Below are 14,256 nucleotides of genomic sequence, written 5' to 3'. Positions count from 1 at the left end.
TTCCACTCAAAGCAAGCAGGAAGATACACCACTCGAGGCACGAGAACAGGAGCTTGCAGGCAGCTCTTTTCTCCCCCCCCCCCCAATTTCCCCCATGTTTCTTAATCTGTGGAAACATCCTGTAAACAGAGACAGCAAAATTAAGTATTTGCCCAGCTCTTCCCTGGTTCCATTGTAACTTCTGTGTTTGCAGATTTTACATTTGATAACAGAGGGAGAGAAGTAACAGAGAAAACAGTTTTAATTCTTCCACCTCCCTTTCCCCTCCAAAAAACAAGTACTCCTGTCCCCAAGGGAGAGAAAGCCACCTCGTTTGTGCGTTGCTGCCTCCTGTTCACTGGCCACCTTCCACCACCCCGTTTCTATAAGAAGTTTGTCCGCAGACATCTATTCACCCTTATCAAGCCTTAAATAAAGCATTTTCTTATTTCATCCTCAAGGATGACAGCCTGCAGTGGAGGTGATATACACCCTTGCTTTCAAAGAAGTTTTTGATTTATACAGCACTCAAGTAAAAGGGGCTACTTAGATTTGTGATGTCCTATAGTACTACATAAGTAACGTCTAAGAAGCTATTCTTTCCTCATTTTAGTGCGGCTTATCTTTGCTTTCTCCTTATCCGGTCCGGTTAAATTGCTGTTTTCCACCTTTAAAAGATTTTAAAACAGTCATCCAACTGTTCTGATTTCCCATGGATTAGTTGCACTCCCCCCCCAACCATCTGTCTGGCATTCATATTTTTACATGCTTTTCTTTTTACTATCATGCTGCTTCATATTATTTGATCTCTGCTCCTTCCACTTCTGCCTCTGTGTGTGGCTCAGACGGTCCTGTGTTATTTTATCAGCCTCCAACTGCAAGAGCAACACGGGACACATACGAAGTTTTGCTGTTGTATTTCCTACTTGTGCTCGCCTACAAGAAGCTGAGGCCCTTCTCTTGATAAAAAGATGTTTCTGGGAACAGGAACAGAACTTTTGAGCAACAGTATTAAAGCCAAACAAGCTTCTGCTGGCAGCACCTTACCAGTTCACCTGGGAAAGGTGCTGACTCCTACAAGACATATGGTTTTGGTGGTTGCAATGTTCAAGATCCAGAATATAATGAAGTTTTCACAGAAAATTAAGTTTTGGTACCTACTCTCTCCTTCTGGACAAAGGCGAAAGAGAAGCTTCCCCAGGGCAAACAATATATACCTCCTGGCTGAGACACATCATTTAAATAGTTGCTGGTTGGTAGCATGCATGCCTTTGCATGGTGACAGTCGTCCCAGTAGCTTCATCTACCCTAACTAAAAGAAGGTGTGAGGTGATATCTGGGTAAAAATAGGAGTTCTATTGACTTGAGCTTGGGACTAGATATTTATGAGGCATTTCACAAGCCATTCATACAGTGACAGTGACAGTGAAAGCTGTATTTGTAGGGGAGATTAAGTGTCTGCATACTCCAACAGGACACAGTCTTCTCTGCCACGTGCTGTCCTTTGGTAAAGGAAAAGGAGCAGTAAATAAAATTCTGCCCGTAACAAGGAGGAAGGGGGGTGGGGGATAGGGGATATCAATCTTCTGTTGAAAGAAGCATCAGTGAAAATCTGCGGTGCAGAGAGGTGGAGGCTGCAAGACGGGAAGATGTAAAAGGCTATCTAAAATAGAGAAGAGGCAAATAAGACTGCAGGTGTGGCAGTCAGTTAAGTTGAAGACAGAGGTGTGCATTGCAATGGAAGAGAATTAATTTGCAGTGAGGTAGTCAGCCTAGTCTTAATAATTTGGAAAGATGCTCAAAGGCATGGGGGCTGAGGAGTACACCAGGACAGACTTTGCAGTAGAAGAGGAGAACAACTGACTGTTAAGAGAAAAGGAGGACTTGACAGTGATGGTGAAAAATAAATCCTGTATCAAAGTGGTGCTCTGCCTTTCTAACATGGAGGAGAACCGGACCAGGAGGCTGGATCTTCTACCTGTCTTCCATTTTCTCACCCTCATCTCTTCATCTGATCTAGAGTCAGCATGAAAATAGAAGTCACTAAGTCTATATGGGAGAACAGGGGAAAAAAAAATGTTCAGCAGATGACCAGAAAAACACAGATTCCTAATTATGATCTAAGCTTCAGTAGCTCTGCCTCTACTTCGTCGTGTTGCTCTTAACTCATGCTGTTAACAAGGTCACATGCAAAACATTTTTCTGTCTGTATGACAAGACAGCTAAGTATAGAGTGCTTTCCCCTTCTAGTCGTTTGATCCTATTCAAAAGGTATAATCTCCCAGGTCTCCAGTCTGTGCAAAGCCAGACATCAGCACATTTTTGGCTACAGGGCACCTAGAAAAAGATTAGTGACAGTCTTGTGAGACTTGTGTTGCAGATTCTGTCAAGGGGCCAACATTTAAATAAGGTACCTTGCATTTTCATTATGAGAATTCCAGCCCATTATTAGCAAAGTTAGTTTAACTTTTAGTCTGCTTTGCCAGCTACTAAGTACATATTTAATGATGTGCATTGCTGGCAATGAGGAAGGGAAGATCTAGTCTATTGCTATTCCACTGGGAAATTAAATGAACTTGCAGAGTCTGCCTAGCTAGAGGTTATAATTTTATTCAGAATTCCATCTCTTTAATGTAATTACGATTTAATAGCTACGCACCTTCAGTAGATGATCACATTTTACAGATCCCATCTTACAACTCAGAAAACCAGAACATTGGATTCTGTAGGTAACTTAAGCATTTATTTATCATTAATCAGGTAGTTTCTTAGACACTTAAAGTCAGATTTGTGTCTTAATGAACCAGAACTTCAGACCTAATTATTAGTGAAGATCTGGGCATCCAGGTCCTACCAAGGACCTGTGAAATCTTGTCAAAGATCATACATTTCTCATGAGTACGCAAGTGGGTAAGCCATGCAGACCACCCAGTGAATACACCCCATTCTAGTTAAGACAGGAAAATCCCTTCCTCCTGATTCTCTCATTTTCTCCCTCGGCAAAACAGGGTCTTTAAACACACTTCTGTCTTAACCTCCTTAATATCATTTGCTGCACTTCACTTTGCATGCAGTATGTTATCTGCACTAGCCAGTTAAGTCCTACTATCCCTTTCACTTCTACCATGGGTAAGTTAACTAGCATTGAGGAAGAAACAGAAGATATCATACCGAAACCTTCTGATTACTCATGAAGCTGAGCTAGTGTAGTCCTGTAACAGCTTCTCTACCCTCATGCCTGCAGCATGTCTTCAACAAGAGCCCCCGCACTGCCATAGCTTGAGTTGCTACCCTTGCTATTTTCTGTCACTTTGGTTGAGATGCGCGATGCTAGGAAAAGCTGGTAATTCACAACTCAAGAGATGCTCCTTAAAAAAAAAGTCTCCGAGACTCAATGCACAACTGCATCTCTGCATTAAGCCCAGCTTATCTGTGTCACCATGCCCTTGATCCACAGCTGCGATTATGGTTTCCAATAAGAGAGCAGGACTACTTGACAGAAAAAAGGTGGGGAAAAAGCTGTGCCAGTGCTGATACACAGCTGTGATTGTTGCCTTATTCATGACTGACAAGGAGGGAACTCGGGATGAAAGTTAGCGAGACATGCTAGTGCACTGAACAGCACTAAAGAAATTCCTCTTCTCTCCTTCCAACTCCTATCCTTTGCTAGTCTCCTCTAAGTGCCCGCTGTTCCTCGCTGCTCTGCTTTCTTCAGAGCTTTCAGCTTGCTGACTCTAAGCAGGATGTTCAAACTGACCTTGCTTGGAAGCGTATGCTGACACTGTCTCACCTAAAAGCCTTCCTCCTCTGCCATTGTAGGGCTGTAGTTCTCAGATGGGCAGTAAATTCTTCTCTGCTTAGTCTCTTTTCCAGTGATCACAGAAAGCAACACACCTCTTTTACACACACTGAACTGGCGTTCAAGAAAGGCCCTGAGCTATTGCCTGTACTAATTTATTCAGTTAGCTTTAGCTCCCAAATGAGAGCGTGAAATGTGTGCTCACTAGCATGCTTCCAGGAAGAAGAGAAAGCAAGTGTAATAGCTGTGCAGCATGTATGAAGTCCAGAATCTCTCACACGCGGTTTTCTGTTTCTCACTGTTAATGTGCTTGAGCATCATCTGAATCATTAAAGTAATCTGCAAGCTAGGCGTACAGAATTCTTCCCTCCCCGCCCCCTTCTTTCAATGAGACAAACCTGCACACACAACCCAAGCTGGATCAAATCATTCTTTTCGGCATTTCAGCCCAGTCTCTCTCATCCCTTTATTCTCCCAGTTCCATTTGGAATTAGAAATGCAAGTGCTGAATTACTGCGAAGGCAGCTGTTCCTGCAGTATATCCACTCAGGCTGGAAGCAGGAAATAAGAAATCTTCCATGAAAGCCTATAATTACAAGATTTCCAGCTTAAGTTTTGCACACATGAACTGTTTGGAAGATGTTTGGATAAGCAAAGTTTGGAATGCACAGCTATTTGGATAAGCACCTGGGTGCTTCACTGAACCAGGTCTCCTGATAATCAAGATACGTGCATAGATAACCTCCCAAGGACTAACTGCTGCTGACCTTAAGTGACGGAAAGCTTGTTCAGAGAAGCACTTCTTATTAGACAAGGAAGAACTTAGCCAACAGCTATTAAAAACAGACTAGTGGACTGTATACTTAAGGTGTTTTCTGCACCTGTCAAAGTTTTGATGGCTTAAGAAATGTGCTGTGCCTGCATTTTCCAACTGTTCTGTATGATTTTTAATTGAATATTCACCTGGCACATCTGTGCAACACACTAGTGTTTGACTATTTTGGAACATAGCTTCACCAAGCTCAAAACTAATTCCTTCTACTTAGATGAGCCTACTTTACAATTTAACTTTGAAGAGCAGTGTTCAAACACTACTGTGTAGTACTTAGTTTAGAGTTATTCAGGCTGATCTGTAATTCCAGCAGCTGAAAACAAAACATTCAATCTCAAGGTGGTGCTTAAGCAACAGGGAATGAAGCAATGCCTGCCACAGCACAGTGCGTTCTGAAAACCCTCCAGGATACCGCTTCATTTCTAACTGCACCTGCACAGAGCATCTGTTAAGTAGGCCTTAGAGTTAATACTTTGCCCTTATCTTAGGTCAGGGATATCAGGAGAACACTGAGATAACAATATTTGAAGGGCATTACCTCCACACAAGCCAGAGCTGGCTACAGAGGAAAGGATTTCATACTCTCCCAAAGGAAGCGGAGCTTTACACGCTTCCCTTTCAGAAGGAATCAGAGCTGGGGAAGTTTACAGCAATTTCTCCAAACGTTCTCCTGTGTATAAAGAGACCCTTACGAGCACACCTTCCACAGAAGTACCGCTGAACATCCCGCTTTAGAACAAAGCCCATCCATGTCCATGGAAGGACTCTCCCTGGCTTCAGTGCAATTCGAACCAGGTCCTCGGCTCCCCAGACTGGGGAGCGTTCCCACAGGGCAGCACTCACGAGGATTGCCAGCAACCTCTGCTAACTGATTTAAAAAATTTCATTTCCTGAGAGAACTTTGGAGGATACCTGAATTTCAGGATATTCTGTTCAAAGAGCAATGGAAGGGTTTTGCCCTTTTATTGCTACTGTAATAAGGGCCAGATCTGACAGCAGTAATCTCAGTGATGAGCCTGTTAAATCCTTGTTGTGTTTGACCTTCCTCTTTGTATACACCTTAGACCACACTATGTTCAGCTTTGCAGCATCGGGAACTTTCACAGGACGATCCCTCTTTCTAGCAGGTGACAGGTTAAGACAAGGAACTTCTATGATCTTACGGTGATCTGAGGAGGGAAGAGGGAAACCATAGTTGGCTGTCCACAGAAGAGCCAAAAATGCTTTATCCAGGAGCTTAATAAGAAGGATTTATTCCTTCTGTCATACAGAGTTTGTTTGTTTGTAGCCATAACAGTGACAGAAGAAATTTTATGTCACAAGCTGAGGAAAAAATGAAGAGCTGAGACATCTTTGTCTTGCATTGGCAAGTCTACACCAAGAACCAGTCAAGTACTTAAAACTTACTGTAATTTATCCCCTAATTAAGCAGGCTAAAATGCTCTTTTTGAACAAGGTTAGCATGACTTACAAAAAGTTTTTAACAAATGTCAAAGCATGTTTCAAGCTGTAAGTCTCAAGAGGGTTTCTTTTAAGTATTTGCACTTTTTAATCCAGACCAAGGGAAGGCAGGAGGACTAGCATGTTTTACACCATCATGGCCAGAACCGGGTGCATAATTGCTGTGAGGAAACAGCCTGAGGTCAGTTGAGTTTTTCCAGTCAACCTACAGAAGCTGACACCGGGGAGTTGCTGCAGTACAACTCCGATTCACCCAGGTTTGCCCATTCGTAAAGATGCCCCTTGGAAACATGGCAGCATTAAGCTTATGCTTAGCATATTCTGAATGCAGAGCTCTGGGGAGGGGGTCAGAATAGATCGTAGTGGAGAAAATGGTGACACAGGCACCCTTTTCCTTGTGTTGCCTGGAAAGCCAACGCACACTTCATAAAGCAGGACTACAGAAAGCTGTCTGGGATACATGTCTCCAAGCAAACAGTTTTAAGAAGTATGATAGACCACAAGCTGTAAGTTTGTTATGAAGGAGCACTGAAATAGCAAACACGTTGCTTACAATGCTCTACTCCTACTTGAGAAGCACTGGAAGTTAGATGCAGTATCAAGCCTCCCACAGCTCTTTTTAAACATTTCTCTCACAACATTTAAGCAATACAGAAAATTATCACCACTAGGCAGGCATGGCTAATATCACTACTGCTTTCTATTGGTCGCCGTTTATCAGTTTAATTCTTCACAGAGTATAAAGCACTTGAGAGTCAATTTACCAAAGATAAAAGAAAACTATCAGCTTTAACCTTAATGAAACAAACAAGCATACAAAAAAAAAAAACATCAAAAAGCCCGTTTGTATTACAGTGCAGTGGCTTTTCCTTTAGAAACACTATTTTTATATATAAAGCCACATCTTTGGCTTCTGATATTTAGAGGAGCTTCACTGAAAGCAACAGATCTCACCACCATTTTACAACTCACTGGAATTTGCTCTATTTGTGTTTAGTTTTCAGAAGACTGCTGATTTGCCTCTGAGTTGACATATCAATAAAACCTCTGTCACTTTTCTAGCACACCAGCAGCATTACCTTCTGCATGCTGGCCAACACCCAACCTGGGCAATTACATTTTATCTCCTAACTTTATCCTGCAGTCTTAACTCCATATTGTAATCTTTTTCTTTCTGTTGTGGCTGTACGTAGTTGAACAGCTGCTGGAAGAGCTTCTCCAAGTATTTCTGCAAACAAATTTTGTTTTCCAACATTCACAATAAAGCAAACAAAAAATGTGCCAGCAAGGCTGAACCGAAAGACCATTTAGAAATTGTTGAGATTTTCAGATAATTTATTCTCTAATGTTTATCCCTGGTCTACCTCTTATTTCCAAATATCCCAAAACCCTAACAAATCCACAACAGAAAATTTACATCAGAATGAAGTAAGAGAGAGTTGTTAAATACTTAAAGGTAGAGTTGAGTGAAAATTTTCACCCCCAGAATAAACAGAGAGTTTCGCTGACAAACACATCAGCTGATTTTGACATGTTCAAAACCAAGGACTTTTAATATCGGTTCAACTTCTCATTCTACATTTTTAAAATACTTCTAAAGTATCTAAAATACTTCTAAAGTATTTAAAAACTACATTTTTAAAATACTTCTAAAGAGTTAGGTGCTAAAAAGGGACCAGAATGCGAACAGTGACCATGATTTAATGTCTCAAAATAATTTTTTGGATCTTTGAAGCCAATTCTGTAATTAGTAAAGTATTTCAGAAAAAAATAACTCCAAATCACATGCATTACTAACCTGTGTTCAGCCAGTAAACTGGAGAGTTATGTTTGAGCAGCACTACCTACAGATGTGGTCTGAATTCTAAGTCTTTTATCACTTGGTCTACGTACACACACTACAGAAGTGGTACTGCATACAATCTAATTTCACTGTTCTTAATGAGACCATCACACACAGTTCCACTGATTTAACCAGCTCTTCACAAGAATATAGAAGAGCATATTTCCTGTTCTCAGGGGCTGGAGTTTCAACACAACAGGCAGAGAGCAATCAAGGTTGCCACAGGTGGCCTTGATTCTACCAAATTCACATTCTTTGTCCATAGTACGGGTAATGGATTTAAGAAGTCTCAACATAAACCTTAAAAGAAAAGAAAACCTAACTTCAGAAAGATATAGCAAGCTGCCCTTCTGCCTGCTGTGCATCTCTCAGTAGGACACAAAGGGAGCTGTTTTCAACTGAAGGAATAACACAAGAGACTGGCCAGATGCTAAGACAATGCCATTTGATAGCTCCTGTGTTTTATTTATTGCTGGGACCTACATCTGTGGCACCTACATACTCAACATCAACCACACAAAATGATGAGCTTTCTAAGCTGTTAGTCAAACTCCCATTTGGTTCTCAGTAATTCACAGATTCAGATTTTAAGCATTTTCTGATTATTAATTATTGCAGTGGGACTACAAAAGCATACATGAGTTTCAAGATGTCACAATTAAATATGATTCAGCAAGTACACACTGGAACAGGTTGCCCAGAGAAGTTGTGGATGCCCCATCATTGGAAGTGTTCAAGGTTAGGCTGGATGGGGCTTTGAGCAACCTGATCTAGTGAAAGATGTCCCTGCCTATGGCAGGGGGGTTGGACTAGATTATGTTTAAAGGTCCCTTTTGACCCAAATCATTCTGTGATTCTACAAGGAATGATGGGAAGGGGAAGCATGAAGTTTATTTTAACATGTGCAGCAAAGCTACTGCACAGCATGATAAAAGTTGTTCATTGCAAAAGAAAAATTAAGTAGAAGGCATGTTTCCTTGGCTATCATGGAAGAATTGAGTCTTTGGGAGGTCTTGTGAATAACTTTAGGGAAGACCTTCAAGCAGCCACTGAAGAAGCACACGGATGATTTACCTCTGAACTCTCTAACAGGCATATCACAAGATTGCTCAGCAGGCAGTGGTAAGGTTTGAAAGAGCAAGGTCAGTTTGGATGATTGCAAGAAGTTTGAATAAATTACTGAGTTGGAAAGGAGATAGTTGACTGAAGAGGAGAAGTAAACGGACACACCAGTAATTGGGGGAAACTTTCCCAGCAGCAAACTGTAATAGGAGTGATGTGTGGTACTACTTGGTTTTCCTCCTCATGGCAAAGGGACTCATCAGTTAACAATGAGCGTGATGCATGCATGAATCAGAACCTACATTTCTGAGAAAACATCTACAGACAGAAAGAGATAGGTGGAAAAAAACATTCAGAGTTATTTCAAAAAACCCACAGAGATCAGCGTCTCAAAGGACCTTGATAATTCTAAGTACCACCGCACCTTCTCTGAAAGTCTTGCGTGTCTGCACATGTGCAAGACTCAAACAGGTCAGAAAGTCTCACTGGAGTTATCTGGGATGATTACTGTAAATTTAAGAGGTTGCTAATGCTCATAAGGAAGACTGTTGGAGGCAGACCTATACCCGTTCCCCGATCAGGTTTGTTTAATCTGCAAAGATGCTGCTGAACTCTAGGAGAGGGTGATAAGAAAGTGAGGGTCATAAACAGAACACAGTTTCCTCTTAGAGATCAACATGGTTTCTGTTAAGAATTATTTGAATAATTCAATTGTAATAATATCAACACATGCTGTTGTTTTATTCAAGTAAAAAGAGTTGGCTTGCAAATAATCTATTTGAAACACTGTAAGGAATGACACTGAATTATACCCATTTCCCACCCAATGCTTTTCAAATTAATTATGTTCTATTATTACACTTTTTTACTAACACATGACCAGTTTGAGTATGTGAAATGGCTTCTGGAACAGCTGGAGAGAGTCTTCACCAAACCACAGTTTTGTGCTGATTTGGTCAGGGATTGAAACAGGGAAAAAGAGTTACTAAGCAACAGCAGGCCAGGAGCAGGAGAAAGGTCCACAGTCTTAACTGATAGTAACTTTAAAAAGCAGTGCAGCAATAAGAGAGGGCTCAGGATGTGAATTTTACTGCTTTGGAAGGAAAACAAAATCCCTACAAATGCCGGGCAGGCAGCCTCTATAAGATCTGGGTTCTTCGTTGATCCCAACTATATGCCGCATAATGTATTGCAGACACTTTTTTGCGGGGAGATTGAGTAGCTTATTCTCACAACTGAACAAGAAGATGAAAGACCCAGATACAGTTATTTTATTTGAGAGCCCAGGACACATAGACAGCTTTGCTCTGTAGCAGCTCTCTACTCCCACCCCAGGAAAGAGGAATGTGGTATGAATTACGGCTATATGGGTCCCGATGACATTGCCATCCACAGAACTGATATCAGATATAGCTCTCCTTCCCCCTCACTACCTATGGTTAACAGGGTTGTTCCTTTCTAGAAAGCCAGCCCAAAGCCGAGTCCAATCACTCAGGCTAGGACAAGGGAATTTGCTTAGCTAAATCTCTATTAACATGATCAAGCAAGGCAGAAATCCTGACAGTTTCCTTCCAGAATCCATATCTATTTCCTCCTCTTCTACTGTAAGCAAAGTAGTTTCATGAGGATGTGACAACAGAACACGAGTTATCAGATGAACACTTACAAATTTAAATGAAAAAGCCCTTGATGTGGAAAGTGCTGTGAATTCTGCTACTGAACAATCAACCTTTATTTGCCTAGCTAGCAGTACCTTGAGCAGAAGTTATGTGCTTTAGCTTCACTTGAAGAAAACCAGATTTCCTATTGAAGTACTGCCTTTTTGTAAGATGTAAGTTATATAGGGTTTTTTTTTTAAAGGAGCCAAATACGTACAAAACACCATACAAACATGAAGCTGAGTACCTTGTACTACTGATCCTTCCAAACGATTACGTTTTCTTCCCATTTCTGCATTCTTTGATTTTGCACTTATTTAAGTATACTAGATTTCAGCATTTACTGGTTTTCCCACTTATTCCAATGTACTTCAAGTGACTAAAATGAAACCACAAGAGGGAAAACTACTAGGATGACTGTTGCTGAGGAGGAAAAACCAGCAAGCCAGGTCTGGTTCACTCAAACTGTCTGATGATTCGTATTTAAAGTGTTGAGAGTTAGAGTCATCTTCTGCTCTGATTTGTACTGGTGCAAGTCAACTGAGCTTATGAAATAGGATCTGGCACCATGAAGAGGACTGTCCCTTCACAGGATACGAGTAATAGCCACTTGAGTAAATGCAAGTTACTCATATCCTGCTAGTGGACTAATCTGTCTCTGTACATTCATGCACATTTTTAGTTGCCTCCAGGAATCTGAAGGCGAATCTAATTTGTTACCTAATGAAACTAATTTCACCAGATATAACACAAGCATACTGAAAAAACACTATTACTCATACCTGAGGTGTAACCAATGCAGCATTTCTTAAGTTCTGTTTGATTAGGGTCCATCTCTGAACACTCATCATTCACCACACAAACCTCAATCTCCCTGCTTGGCTATGGTACATTCCCAGCTGATTTGCTCCAAGTCTTAAAGAGCAATTTGACCTCCCCTTTCTTTAGCCACAACACTCTTACTTATTATTCTTTTAAACTGAAGTGACTCCCAAAGAGTGGGGTGGCAGGCCACACATTTTCCTCGGAGCCTGAGAACTTCTCTTCCCTTTTTCGAAACAGAAGTGACCATGCATTTCTTAGTTTAACTGCAAGTATCTGAAATAATGGACATACAATGACCAACCAGCCAACCTTGGTGGGCATCCAAAAGTGATACACAGATACTTGCTTACTGTCCAAGTTTATATACATAGCGTCACACACACAGAGAACACATACACACACGTGCACTTTGAAATACCTGCAATGAGGTTATGCTACATAAGAAATTAAATTATTCTGGTACAAAATACTGTAAATTATAGGTCTCGTTGGAGGGTACAGCAAAGGAAGATGAAGGCATAATCTCGGAAGACTGAATGCACCAGAAGAGTTTAGGGACCATGGCTGCAGAGATGAGATAATCCAGAGTTCTGAAGGAACAAGCCACACAGTTTCAGTAAGCCTATTAAGTCACAGTAGTACGATGACAGGAGAATAAAAAAATTATCAACTGATACTGAGACAATTGTAGGCCTATGCGTCTGACTTCAACAGAAGTCAAGAGGTTTTGAAGGAGGCAAGAGGTTGCCTCCAACAGAAGGCAAGAGGTTTTGAACTGTAAGCCACGTGGAGCATGGGATAAGACGCAGGATCAACTAATCAGAAATAAGTACCACCATGCTAACATGATAACTCAATTCTACATAAGGAAAATGCAAGAAGTCTAACCTGGACTTCAGTAAAGCATTTGATATGGTGCCATACGGCTCCATGACTGTTAGTGAGTTAGGAAAAAACTGACATGCAAGACTTAGTTAATAAAAAAGCATGTGCTCTTTAGCCAGTAATATACCACGTTGAAAGAGAAAGTAGTGGGATGGGGCAGTGTTACTCCAAGAACGGGTCTGAAGCTTTTCATACTGGTGGCTAACAACCACCAAGTCGTAGGGCGTCGCGCCGCTTTGCAGATGGGAAGCACGGGAAGATCATGTGAAATGAGCCAAGCACGCTCCACGAGGAGGCTGAAGTTTGGCGGCGTAAGAGGAGAGGCCATGCGCTGAGACAGCCACAGCGAAAACAACCGGGGAAGCCCTTGGCGCTGAGGGGGCGCAGCCCCCCCGCTCCTGCAGCGGCCGAGCTGCCCGGCGGCCCCGGGCCGCCCCGCGGCCGCCGCCCAGGCCCCGCATCGCCGCCCCCGTCACCTTGACCGCGGGGCCGCCGCTGCGGAGGTCCGTGCGGGCCGGGGAGAGGGTCCCCCGCGCCGGCACCAAGCCCAGCTACCCTGGCTGAGGTCAGCCTCAAAGCCGCGGACCTACTTGCTCTAGTTTTCAGCTGAGCTTTTATCACCCCGCTTATCAAAGCACGCAACAGATTGCCCGGGAGAGCGCCATCAGCAAATGGACCTGACTTCCAGATCCGGCACAAACTCCGCGATGCGTGTGTGTGTGTGTGTGTGTGTGTGTCCGCGGGGGGAGAGGGCGAGAGCTGCCAAAAGCACGTTTTTAAACCCGGACGCCCGTCGGGCAGCGCTCCCCGGCCCCGCAACTTCCAAACCCCCCCGCTCCGGCGGCAGCAGCAGCCCCGGCCCCAGCGGCTCTGCCCCACGACGGGACGAGCCGGCTCCGGCCGCGGCTCCCCGCCACCCCCGGCCCCAGCCGCCTTTGCCCCCCGGCTGCCCCGAGCAGCGGGGCAGGGGAAACCTACCTGCCGAACCGCCCAGGGCATCCTCGCTCTCCAAAACCCCTCTGTGCTTCGCCCCGCGGAGCTCCCCCTTGGATTTCCAGACGAGCTTTACCATCTTGATCATCTCGGGCAAGTCCCAGGCCAGGGTCCCCTGCTGATAACCGGGCAGGCTGCCCATGGGAAAGGGCATCGGCTCTTCCCCCGTCCTCCTCCGCCTGCCCGGCTCTGCCGCGGGGAAGAAGCGCTCCAGCACCGGCATCCTGGCCCGCGCCCCCCGCCGGGGAGCCGCAGCCACCCCCCGGCCCGAGCAGCCGCGATGGGCATCCAGAGCGGGGCGGGGGCGCCCGGCCGCCCACCGCCGCTGCCCCGCGCAGGGGGCGCGCCCCGCCGCCGCCCGGCCCCGGCCCCGGCCCCGGCCCCGCGCTGCGGGCGCGGAAGGAAGGAGCGCCGGGCTCCGGCCGCCACGCTCGCCGGCCGCCCGCCCTCTGCGCGCCCTCAGCCCGCCGCCAGGCGCCGGCAGCCGGGGCGAAGCGGCTGGCGGGCAGGCGCGGAGCCGGCGCTCATGCCGGCGCGGCGCAGCGCCGAGCCCCGGGGGCGGGGGCGGGGGCTCGGGCCGCTGCTGCCGGCGGCGGCGGCGCGGCGCGGGGGCTGGCGAAGCCCGGCAGCGGCAGTCGGGGGCAGCGGGGCTGGGCGGGCAGAGTCACCCCCCCGCCCCTCTGTGCACTGAGGAGGAGGGCAGGGAGGAGGCGGTTTGACTTTATCCGCGCCGTGATGCCATGGGGGAGCCCCCACCCCCCCGCCTCTCTCTCGCCCTCGCCGGGCTGGCTACAGAGCCGGTGGGGCTTTCGGCCTCTTAGTCAAACCCGGCAGTAAGCTCGGCTGCCCTTCGGCCGGGCGGGAAGGCGGTGATTCACGTCCCGCCGCTCGCTGCGAGGGCCGGGAGCGGGGCGCGGGT

General features: G+C 45.1%; 1 protein-coding gene across 1 annotated transcript in view; it reads right to left on the bottom strand.

Annotated features, from left to right (window-relative positions):
• Positions 1 to 13,959, bottom strand: part of PDE7B (phosphodiesterase 7B) — an 86,021-nt gene extending 72,062 nt beyond the window's left edge. Inside the window, exon 1 of the mRNA XM_072855917.1 lies at positions 13,323 to 13,959. Within this exon, the coding sequence (XP_072712018.1) occupies positions 13,323 to 13,560 (238 nt within the window). The 5' untranslated portion in view covers positions 13,561 to 13,959. The remainder of the gene's footprint in view (positions 1 to 13,322) is intronic.
• Positions 13,960 to 14,256: the final 297 nt, after the last annotated feature.

The sequence above is a fragment of the Ciconia boyciana genome, chromosome 3, assembly GCF_034638445.1.
Source record: "Ciconia boyciana chromosome 3, ASM3463844v1, whole genome shotgun sequence".
NCBI lineage: Eukaryota > Metazoa > Chordata > Aves > Ciconiiformes > Ciconiidae > Ciconia > Ciconia boyciana.
Note: the sequence above shows the minus strand (reverse complement) of the source record. Positions and strands in the feature narration are given on the sequence as shown.